Consider the following 12,149-nt stretch of genomic DNA (forward strand, 5'->3'; position numbering starts at 1 on the left):
CGGCGCCCCGCCGCGGGGGCCGGGGCTGCGGGAATCGGCGCCGTAGGGCCGGTAAGTCGGCGGCGCTTCCGCCTCGCGCTGTCCGAGCCTGGGGAAGGGGGAGGAGGGGGTGTTCAGCTGGAGGCCCGGCAGCCCGCAGCCGGAGCAGGCCGGGAGCCGCGGTGGGAGGCGGGTCGCCGTGCCTAGAGCCGCCGCGGGGACGAGGCTGTGTCCCCCGCAGGAGGTTACTTTTCGCGAGTGGTCGCGGAGCGGGCGGCCGAGGCCCGGCTCCGGGTGCGGTGATGGCAGGCCGGGCTGTCAGCGGCGGGGCAGAGCTGGCGGGTGCCCTGCACGAAGAGAGAAGCTTTGGTTATGGCTCTGGCAGGGAAGATTTTCTCCTCCTTAACCGGGAAAAGTTTGCTTCTGGTTAGCCAAGCTCCATCACCTGCCTGCACCCGGATCTGGCTTTTGGGCTGTGGACAGGCTTTGCTTGACGCAGCCCATATCTGTCACACCGCAGTAGTGTCCCATGTTCCTGATGCAGGCTCACCCTGCTCTTATCCCTCCCCTGAGGCAACGAGCATCTCAGCATCTAGCCGGCTGGGGAAGCCCTGATGCTGGGATAACAGCTGCTGCCACGCTGCAAAGAGCGTTCAGGGCCCTGTGTGGCCCCAGTGTCTGTCTGGGAGGCTGCCTCTCAATGCTGAGCTGAATGCCTTGCAGTGCTTCCCAGCGTGGCTGCTGTCTGCCAAGCCCCTTCACACCAAGCCTGCCTATGGCCCAGGATGGTGATGCGGCTGTTGCTGGGATGCTGAACTAGTTCTCTGCCTTCCTTCCTGCTGACAGGTGAGCTACACGTGCTCGGTGAAAGCTGACCGTTTTTGAGAGCAGGTGACAAGCCTGTGAATGCTGTCAAGGTGCTGAAGAGCCTTCAGAGAGAATCAGCTTTCAGAAATACCTGTTGTAACGTGCTTTATGGCATTTAGCATCATCATTCAATTTTAAGAAGTGAGCCTGTGAAAGATTTTGGCTTGCTTTTTTTTTTTTTTTAAGTATAAGAAATTGTCCAGATCTGTTAACTTTATCTGAAGAGAAGGGAGGCTTTGATGGAAATGAATTGGATATCTCATCTTACTGCTTTTAGTTCTTTGTTGTGCACTTCGAGTTATGTCATTAGTCACATGCTGATGATAGGCAAGTAGGTTGATGGTTGGAGGCTCCTAGTGTACTGCTGTCATTTACTGTGCACTGTCCCACCAGGGACAGTGGCCCCTGCCTAGGCACCATAAGCTGCCAAGCAGGGGCCTATGCTTTAAGTTTTAATACTGTTTAAATCTTCAAGTCTCCTTCCATCATGTTCTGCATAGCCCTATTCATTCCCAGGGCATGTCTTTGGTTTCTGGGGATGGCTGCCAGCTCTCAGCATTGGTGGATCGTGTCTGCCAGCTCTATGGCTACCAGGGCCTGGCTTGCTTCGATGATTGTCATTCATACTCATACCTAAAAAGCTCTTTAGAAGTAGATGGAAGACCACCTTCTGGAGAGCAGGAGGGAATGGCTAAAGTAGCATAACAAGAGAATAGGACAAAAGTTCCTGTTCAGGATAAATTTTTAAGTAGATGTGATACTGAGGGACATGGCTTAGTGGGTATGGTGGTGATAGGTTGATGGTTGGACTAGATGAGGTCTTTTCCGACCTTGATGCCTTGAGCTGTCATTCTACACTCTGTTCTGTCATTCACAGGAATTTTCCCCAAAGTCCTAGTGTTTTTTCCAGATAGGATGTTCCTCACAGACAAATAACTCACTTACTGAATCTTGTTCTTTGGTTCACGATTGTGTATATGTTCCCCGTTGTGCTTCTGTACATGCTTTGGGAAAACTGGCACCTGACTGCTCTGGGGGCTGTGTGCCAATTTGGATTCAGGGCAGATAGCCAGAGATGAAAGAACAGAGGAATGCATGGAGACAAGGTTGGTGGTTTTTGTTTTTTTCTTTTTCGTTTTACCTTTTTTTTTCCTTTTTTTTTTTGGCTCCTGTGCCCCTAAAGAACACAGAATTGTAATAAGAGGGAAAAGGAGCAATTTGAAAAATCCCTTTGTGTTATGTTATGACAGGATGAACTGAGCCTTCAGCGATATTCTTGGTTTTTCTACTTGTAAGGAAAGAATATTTTATGCAAGAAGTAAAATGTGCATTTAGAAGTTAAAGGAAACATTTAAAAGGGAGATTCAGGAGCTAATATGTATGTACGTGTGTTCACTAGAAAATAAGTAGCAGGAAAGACAAATTGCAGTAAGATCAGAGATAGACCAGGAAGTGTGATTACTGTATGTGAAAATGATGAAAAATATCTCTGTTAGGAAAGAAAAAGCTAGAGAAAGGGGAGCAACATAAACACCTTCTTTTAAAAATGTTGATGGTCACCTCATTTAAGTGAGAATAATGATTTACTTCTGTGTATCATTTTGAGTAGTTCTGCTTCTTAGGGTAGATGCAGTTTTGTTTAGGTGCTGGAAGTGAGTAATCGTGCCAGCCATTGTAAGTACATTTTGATAAATCCTCTGACAACACAATTCCATCAGGGAATCTGGTTGTAGATTTGCTTTGTGCACAAATGGCTTAGTGTTTTCTTTTCAGCTTCAATGTATTGAGAGGTAATAATGGTGATTGTTACGGATGTGACTGTGATCCCATCCCATTGCTGGCCTACCCATAGAGCAGAGGATTTGGCTGCAGGCCCTGTGGGTACTGACTGCTGTTGTTTTCCAAGTTGGAGTGCATCGGAGCTGCTCTCCCCGTGACATTCAACACAACTTCATGGAACTGCAGTACATAAATTACTGAAAGCAACAGGGATCCACATTCCTTACTGAATGACGTGTATCATAACGATGATGGCATCGTTATGAAAACGGTTGGCCTAGCAGGGATACTCTGACTGTCAGAGGTCTGTTTCTCCTGGCTTTATGTAGAGCAGGTGTCATGTGTTAGATGGGACGATCCATCCCAGACCATTTTTCATGTCTTTGAAGTGCCAGCTTGTCTAAAAGCAAATGTGGTGAGTTCTGGTGTCTTGAACAGAAGATAGCTGATGCTGTAGCATACTTCAAAACAAGCACCTTTGGGAGCTGATGGTTTGGAGAAATTTGGCATTATTGTAATGGTATGGTGAGATTCCTCCGTCTGTTTTCAGCTGCTTGCCTTGCCTGCACATGTGTTTGGTGTACCCTGGAGACATTTCACTTCTGTCAGCTCCAGTGAGAGCTCTTAGAAGCATTTGCATTGCTGGAAGGCAGAAGCTAGTTGGAAAAGCAGTCAGCACCTGTAGCAGGAGTAAGGGTGTGGCAGATGGATGTGTTGGAAGAATGTCAGAAGCTTCAGTGGGTATGAAAAGGCAAAACACTGGTATGCAGCCAAAAAAATAATGCAAAATTTGCTCAGAAGCAATAACTAGCATGATTTTATAAGCTGGGAATGAGGGCCTCTCCTCTCTGACAGTTCATTCAAGTGGCTGTGCAGAAATGTGATGGCACTCCATGCAGGTGCTTTTTTGTTTTTGTTTTTTTTTCTGCATCTGTACAAATCTCCCAAGACTGTTGTGAGAATCTCACTGCATAAAGTATTTGATTTAAATCCTATTTGGTGAGGAGTTCTGAAGTTGCATTATCAATGTTCTCCAAAGGAAGAGTTCACTTACTGCTGCGAGGAAACTCCTCCTGCTGGCTGTGTGGGTAATAATTAACATCATGGAAATCAAAACTTTCCAGTTGATGCTTTACTGGCAACAAAAGTAACAAAATGAAAAGGAACATTACTGCCTTGAAATACAGCTTTGGGTTAAGCTTAGTGTGTTGGCTCAGTAGCATCTTGCCCGTGGTTTTTGTAGGCTGGGCAGGAGAGGAATGTCTTGTGTCCTGAGTTGACACAGGACAGTTATGAATACTGTTAACGTTGATCTGCTGGCTGGCCACCCTGAGGAGTGGAGCTTTCCTCATTTTACCTTCTTGTGCTGTGATCATCTGCCTCAGAAATTTAAATGGGGGAAAAGAACTACCCTCAAAAAAAAATTGGAGGTTTGCTGCTTTGACCCTGGGCAGCCTAATCGAGGGGGTGGCAGCCCAACTCACAGCAGGGGTTTGGAACTGAATGGGCTTTTGAAGCCCCTTCTAACCCAGAGCAATCTGTGAGCAGTCAGACCAAGGTGGGGTGAATGAGGAAAGAAATATCTCGCTGATAGCAGCAGGTGCTCATATTGGCTAAGCAGTTGTTTCAGTTGAAAGAACAGGAAAAAAAAAAAAAAACCCCAAAAAAACCCGAAAAAAACTACCAGCAAATAGAAGGAGAGGAGTCTGCTGCTTTTCTTTTGTTGTATATATGATGTACTTTCTGGACACGCTTACCTGGGGTGTGTTCAGAGAAGGGCAACAGAGCTGTGAGGGGTCTGGAGCACAAGTCTTATGGGGAGCAGCTGGGGGAACTGGGATTGTTCAGTCTGGAGAAGAGAAGGGGAGGCCTTATCTCTCTCTACAATTTCCTAAAGGGAGGTTGTGGTGTGGTGGGGGTTGGCCTCTTCTCCTGTGTAACTAGTGATAGGATGAGAGGGAATGGCCTCAAGTTGCACCAGGGGAGGTTCAGGCTTGACGTTAGAAGAAATTTCTTCTCTGAAAAAGTGATGAGGTGCTGGGATGGGCTGCCCAGGAGGGTGGTGGGGTCACTGTCCCTGGAAGTGTTAAGGAAAGATTTAAGTGTTGTACTGAGGGACGTGGTTCAGTGGGAAATACTGGTGGTAGGTGGACAGTTGGACTAGACTTGGAGGTCATTTCCAAGCTTGGTGATTCTGTGATATACTTAACTAGAGTTTAGTTACGGAGAGCATTTTTCTAAACTGGAACAAAAAGTATTCATGTGCCTTTCTTTCCCCTTTCAAACAGGAAGCAACAACTTTATATGGCTCATGTCTGACAACATGCACCACCAGTGGCTGCTTCTAGCTGCATGCTTTTGGGTGATATTCATGTTCATGGTTGCCAGCAAGTTTATCACATTGACTTTTAAAGATCCAGATGGTAAGTTCAATGTTTGCTGGGAAAGAGGAGATGGTATAGTCATTCACATAAATGCACTTCCTGTGCAAAATGCTTCTCAGCACATTACCACTCTTTTTCAGTAGGTCTGAGAACAGGACAAATAAATCTGTAGAAATGTCAGTGCTGATGTTCAATTCCTGCTTGTCTTGGTAGAAGTCTGCAAACTTTGTATCGGATCCTTTTTTCTTTTTCCTCAATGCTCAGGAACAGAGGAAAATATGTTTTGCAGTTTTGTCTTGTGAGGTCTGCTTTTTCAGATGTACTCAGCTTGAGTGTCTTCATCTCCGAAGAGGAGAATTTGTGTACAGAATAGTGTGTACAAAGCTACCTGTTTAAAAATGACCAAAATAAAGCTCCCGCAATACTAGTTTCTGTCCTCTTGTAACTGTGGCAGCATTGCGTATGGCTTGATTTCATGCAAAGCTTGTTTTCTTTCACAGCACACTTAGCCTAGCCACCTCTGCCCTGCTTCTTGCATTCAGCTTTATCGTCTGCCGTTTGACTGACAAAGAGCTGATAGGCTTTTGCTTAGCATAAGTAGCCCGGATGGTGTTAGACTGGTGGGGAATTTAAGCCATTTGATGACACCGCACAGCATGTTAGAGTTTTCTAAAGAAAGTCTAACGAAGAGCTGGCGTTAGGAAAAAAAAAAAATCGTCCTACAGAGAGCTTATGACACAACCTACAGTTCTAAGACATCTGTACTTGTGCACCTGCCTAAAATATGCAAAAAATACGTAACTTCTGAAGCACTGGGATCACTAGTGCTATTTGTATCGTTGACTTGATAGCAGATAAATATGCTAGGTGTACCTTTTAAGTCTTAAAGGTGAAAGCTATAGACTAACTTTGTAGATCTCCTCAGTTTTAGCTGTTTTTGAGCCTTGGTATATCTGCAGATGTGCCAGCCTTATGTAAGGTAGTTAAATGTTCCAGTATTTTATGCTATGCCAACTCTTGTTTCTGAGCTTAAGTATTATGTGAGTGGTTATTTCCACCAGAAGTTGTCAGAGGAACTAAAATGTACTTAAAATAATAAATAAGCAGAGCACACCCTCTGCATTTATTTGCTTTTCATTATCTTGCCTTACCATTTTTAGTCTTTTTTTCCTCTGTGCTGAATCCTCTTTCTTATTTGGATAGGAGGATCTCTGAGCAGGAGCTCCATAATTTTTTAAGCTTCAGTCTTACAAAGCCATGAGTATGTAGGTGTTGGAGTTTGCAGTGTTTATATTGGGACTGATGAAGGGAAGCAATGTGAATATACCAGGAGAAAGCCCAAGTAAGCATGATGGCTAATTCTGGAGGAACTCTTATTAAATTAAAAAAATAATAATTAAAAAAACAAGCAAAAAAAAAAACCAACCCAGATGTGTCAGGGGAGGTTCAGGTTAGATATTAGGAAAACTTTCTTCTCAGAAAGAGTGGTAATGTGTTGGAATGGGCTGCCCAGGGAGGTGGTGTCCCTGGAGCCGTTCAGGAGACGCGTAGTTGTGGCACTTAGGGATGTTGCATTCCTTTCAGTTTCAAGTTGCTTTTCCATCTGTTCCTTTTGTTTAAATCCAGCATGGGCACAGTGGAGTGCTACCTTGAAAGGGGGGGGCATAAACAGTTGATGTCTTCTTGAGCATAAAACCATAAACAATTGTGGTTGCAGATGAAGAAAGGCTATTCATAAAAGAATGAACTATATGAAGGGGAAAATAATTCCGTATGGATAGAAAGAAATTTTGAGGGAGAAATCCTGTTCTTTTCCCTTTGAGGTTAAGGAAAACTCCAATTTTTTTTTTCTTCCTGCATCATGTAAAACTACAGAATTGTGTTATTTTTCAGTTTCCCTGTAGCATGCAAATTGCAGAAAGATGCAGGAGGTTTTTCCCTTACATACTTTAATTTCGTTTGGGATTATTAGCTGCTCTAAAATAATTAAAAAGAATGAACGTATTCACTGAATTTGTTTTTCTCTTTGTGGAAGTCTCTAAGGAAAAGCCATCGTTCCAGTAATAAATAATAAAGGGATCTTGTATTCTTTAGTGCTGATTAGATCTGCTGCTAAGAAAATAAAGGTGCTCCTTAACAATGCTTTCTTTTTATTTTTTTGCTAATGTCTAAGAGTTTACAGTAGGTGAAACTTACCAATTAATATGGATGTGGGAAGGGCAGAAGCCTGCAAAATTACAGTTTCCAGGAAGTTTATTGAAAAAATAAAAGTATTGTACTGTCGTATGCATCCAGTTGTTCTTCAACTAAAGAAAATTCCAATATCATACATTATTAGATCTTAAAACCTGTGCAAACATTATTATTTTTCCTGACATTTGGATTTTCAATTTCTGTGTTTCTTTGTATGCAGTTTGTTTTTGAAAGCCCCCTCAAGAAAGATAATGGTCGTGTTTCTTTGAGAAAACTAAATTAAAATTACATCCAAAATTCCCACAGAGTATGTTCTTTAAAATATTCATAGCCTCTCATGTCTTCTCTAGTACTTTCCCATCTGGAAACAAATCGTAATGTTTTGCCTGCTTATTGCAGAAAATGTTTTTCCATTGTGTTGGCTGTAAAGCAGAAATTGTTGCTTTCCCCCCACCCTCCATAATGCTCCTATCTTTTTTCCTTCTCCAGGCTATGGTGCCAAACAAGAGCCATTAATACTGACAGCTGTGACAAAAGTGGAGGAGGCACGTGTGCCAGAGGAAAAACATTGGACTAAAGAATTCCAGGTGCGTACCATTGAGATAAGAGTTTATATGTATTAAAGAGTGGGAGAAAAGAGAGATTATGTAAGGGTTTCCTGTGGTTAAAGGAACTGCTAGACAGGAATCATTATTCGGACTTTAATTTTTCATAGAGCCAACAGAATTTCTTTCAGCTTCCCAAAGCTGCTTCGTTACAGTAACCTTCTATCTGTCCAAATTAATGCATTTCCACTTCTAGGAGAATATAGTTCTAGTATATAGAACATAGCACTACCACTTTTATCAAGTCAGGTCAATCAGTTTTTGCTTGCCTTTCTTATGTAATGGCCCCATTTTGGGTTACTTGTTACAGTGTCTTAGATGTCTTGTTATAATCATCAGGTTCATGGTTCTCGAGGTCAAGCCTGAGTCTTGTCTGTTTTCATTCCTCTTGGTTCTTTGCCTGGTCTTTCTGATTCTTTTTTATCAGATTCCATTTTTTTTCTTCATCTTCTGTGCTCTTTGTGCTTTACATTGCAGAATTTGTCCAAAGTGAAACACAAACACAGTAGTATTCAATACAAGTTGATCCAAGTGCACAGTTCTGTACTTTCAGAAATAAAGCAGAACAGATGCAGTTCTTAGCAAATTCCTTGCTAATTCTCAAGGAAACTGAGAATTCCAAATGCAAATGTGAACTTAAGACTGTTTGCATGGAGAGCTAGGGCCAATTTTTTGCCATTGGATAAATCAGTCACCTAATATTTAGAGTATTTCTTTAAAGCAGTATGGAATGTGGATATCTGTATAAGCATGGCACTTTGTTTTCCTTATGTTAAAAAAAAATAAATAAAATTTAAGTTATCTTCACTGTACTTGGGAGAAGGGCTTCGTTCAGTGGAAGTCTGGCAGTAGCAAGTCTTAATATCTTTCTTTGCTTGTATGGAAGAGGATAATAAAGTTCTTGATCTAAAACTATTCCCTCTTGACTTTGTGACAACGTGAACCACAGAACAATAATATTAATCCTGGTTGCATGCAAAAGGAATTGTTTTGATAAGCAATCTGTCAGGCCATCCAAATTGCATCTTGAGCAGGGAATAAATAATTGGGACAAAATGTAAAACCATCCCTTTCTCATATGTTGCTTGGGCACTGTGTAAAGTACCATCTGAATAAAGAAACAGATGACAATGCTTGGTGGCGTTGGACCTGGTCAAATTCAGCTTCTTATATTTACTTGAGTAATAACGAAGTCCCTCCAGAGTGAAAGCCTGAGAGTTAGCAGTGGAAATAAGAATGATGTACTTCACTTTGCAGTGTGGCTTTCTAACCTTGTGCTTGCTGCAAAAGGTAACAGCGTTAAAATAAGGAAGTTGTGAAGCTAAAGAAAAGTTTGACACCATAATGTGCTGTGCCAAAACTATAAGTGAATTTTTCTTTGCTATTAACAAAGAATTGGCAGTGTAAAATCTGTTTTTCTGTGAACAGTGTTATCTCTTTCCTTCCCAGATCCAGGTGTGTAAATCACACTTAGTGGAAGGAAGAGGACTCTTCAACAGAAAATTAAAATACTCGTCATCTGTGTATCAGGCAATCTTGTTCTTTCTCTCTCGCAATTAACCATGAGGCAGAGGGATGTGGTTGTAGTCAGGGCTCTCTCCTCTGGAATGGGCTGCCCAGGGAGGTGGTGGAGTCACCGAGCCTGGGGGTGTTGAAGGAAAGGCTGGGTGTTGTGTTGAGGGACATGGTTTAGTGGGAGCTACTGGGAATAGGTGAACGGTTGGACTGGGTGATCTTTTAGGTCTTTTCCAACCTTGGTGATTCTATGATTCTATGATTCTTAGCCTCACAAAAGTTAAACAGGTCATCAATTTTTGGATAAGAGGAATGCCACGTACAACACATACAGCAGCAGTGCAGGAAGGAAACTGTTACTTCTTCAGTTTATGTTTAGTAGTGTTATCATGAGCATGGGGATCATTATCATGCACAGTTTGAGGACTTTTACAGTTTAGAATTTGATCTGAAACTAAACATTTGCACTTTGTTTTTTCTTTCTCCCCTTTGTTTTATAAAGCCTACTGGAAAAGCTTTCACTGGAAATCTGCTACGCCATCCCTTTGTTCATATGGAAAGACTTGAGCTTCTCCGGAATGTCTGCAGAGACACTGCACTGAGTAATCTCTCTCACACTGCAGTTTCCAAATTCGTCTTGGACCGAATATTTGTGTGTGACAAGCACAAGATCCTGTTTTGTCAGACGCCAAAAGTGGGCAACACTCAGTGGAAAAAAGTCTTGATCGTTTTAAATGGTATCTACTCAGTTGTGGGTGTGTGGGTTTTTTTGAGGGGGAGGAAAGAGCAGAATTGGTCCAACTGGGACAGGACTAAAATGGATTCTTTCTGCCTTTCAGTGCACTGATACTTAATTTCAGCTACTTATTCGTCACAGTTGCTTCTAATCCTTTCAGAAGATCTATTTTTAAAGAAAATAAACCTGTTCTTTCTGTGAAAATAAGTACTGTTAATGTTTGACTCAAGAATTCTTTGAGTCATAATAGTGCACATATGCATGTGGTAGGTAGGTTTGTTATCTTTGAAGGGGTGGCACTGATTTAAAGGGTTTGAAACAAGTAAATTACAAGGTACCACAATTCCCTAAGTAATGACTGTACAAAATCTTGAACCCACCAACTTATAACTTCACTCTTTAAGGCACGAGGAAAGCTTATTAAAATTCAGCATCTGCTGTAGATCTGTGGTGGTGAAATCATGTGTATGTGTAACCACCAAGCCTCATATGAGTTAAGGAGATTCTGAGGCACTTCAGAGTAGAATTTATTCAACAAAGGTGTGTTATAAAAGACTAAAAGAAGGAGTAAAAGGACTGGTGTTTGAGTAACAAACTATGAGGCTTGGTCTGTCTACTTGGACCTAGAACACTCCTTCAGTAGCATGGTATGCCAATACAAATAAGTGGTTTCTTCAGAGTTTCCCACTGCACCACTGGGTGCACACATGCTTAGCTTGATTGTATTTAATATAACACACCTTTGTTTAACTTAAGACATCATCTTGTACCAGGACTGTATCTTTCCTATGTATAGCCAGGTCAATTGGAGCCCTTTGGTGGCTTTACAGGCAACATGGTTCATCAAGGTATAGGTGATACCTGAATACTATAAACCTATATTTCTTGTTATGAGAACCCTCAGAACAGCCAGCTCTTCTGTTTATGTTCTCTCGACCTTGCATGAAATAGTTCGCATACCAATAAGGAAACAGTTACAAGTTGACAAAGGAGCTGTGTCCCTCAGCAAAACTTTTGTTCTAAGGAGTATGTCTCCAAAGACTTGTATATTAGTTTCAGTCTTGATCTATGGATCAGAGCTTAAAATCCAGAGAAGATACGCGCGCACGGAGGTACACACTTGTTTCTTAAATGCCTATGTAAACTGCATTGGAAAAAAATACTGAGTGTGAAACTACATGAGTGCATTAGAACTACCTTCCTTTGCCTGATTTTAACAGAGAACATGCAAAGAATCGCTCAGGACTGGCAGGGTTTTTTGTCGTTCGGTGGAGGATAACTGATGTCTTACTAGCAGAGAACCTTTTTCTTTGAGATTCCAAGTTCTGGCATGCTGGATAATGATAGAGAATTGTGTCTGAATAAATATTGGTCTCTTCTGCCTTGTGCTGCCAGTATGTGAGTATGTGCTGATGAAGACCATCTCTTTCACTGTTGTAACTTTTGTCTGTTTGGGTAGTTTCCACAAATGGAACTGATACTTAGAGGGGAATACTCTGCTTCTGAAAGTGGTATGTGTAGGTTCAGGATGGAGAAACAGCTGTGGCACTGCTGGGAAACAAATTCTGATACTGCTTGTATTCATCCAGAGCTAAGGTGCAATAAAAGCTTTCAGTTTCTGAGGTTATCTAATCTGACATCTACTGTGCACGTGGAGTTCCCCTAGAGTGCCAAAAAGTGTAATTAGAAAACTAAAATTAATAAAGTATTTCCCCACACATACAAAATGCTAAAACTGAGAATCTGAGTTGCGTGCATTATTCATCACAATTCTGACTGCTCCTAAGGTTTTTATTGAAACGTTAATTATCTACATTACTTTTGTGGCAGAAATATTGGAACAGAGAATGCCACAGAGACTTTCAACTAAACAGCTTGCTTTGCATCAGCCTGTTCTCAGTGTGTGTTGGCTTTCTGAAATGATGCTTTGTGTGAAGGCTTACTCCTGAGGCCCAAGGGGTCGCATGAGATGTTTTTCAAGGTCATAAAAACTTCCAGGATTAGATTCTTAAAAAGAATGCATGAGAACTTAGTGACAATTTTTCTTGTCAGTTTACATCCTTGGAGGGGGTGGGGGGGAGCGGTCTATGC

General features: G+C 41.9%; 1 protein-coding gene across 1 annotated transcript in view; it reads left to right on the forward strand.

Annotated features, from left to right (window-relative positions):
- CHST10 (carbohydrate sulfotransferase 10) overlaps positions 1-12,149 on the forward strand; it is a 14,641-nt gene continuing 2,492 nt past the window's right edge. Inside the window, exons 1-4 of the mRNA XM_042868330.1 lie at positions 1-51; positions 4,914-5,048; positions 7,692-7,789; positions 9,825-10,059. Of these exons, the coding sequence (XP_042724264.1) occupies positions 4,937-5,048; positions 7,692-7,789; positions 9,825-10,059 (445 nt within the window). The 5' untranslated portion in view covers positions 1-51; positions 4,914-4,936. The remainder of the gene's footprint in view (positions 52-4,913; positions 5,049-7,691; positions 7,790-9,824; positions 10,060-12,149) is intronic.

This window comes from Lagopus leucura, unplaced genomic scaffold (genome assembly GCF_019238085.1).
Source record: "Lagopus leucura isolate 7727_CA_CO unplaced genomic scaffold, USGS_WTPT01 Super-Scaffold_100001, whole genome shotgun sequence".
Taxonomy (NCBI): Eukaryota; Metazoa; Chordata; class Aves; order Galliformes; family Phasianidae; genus Lagopus; species Lagopus leucura.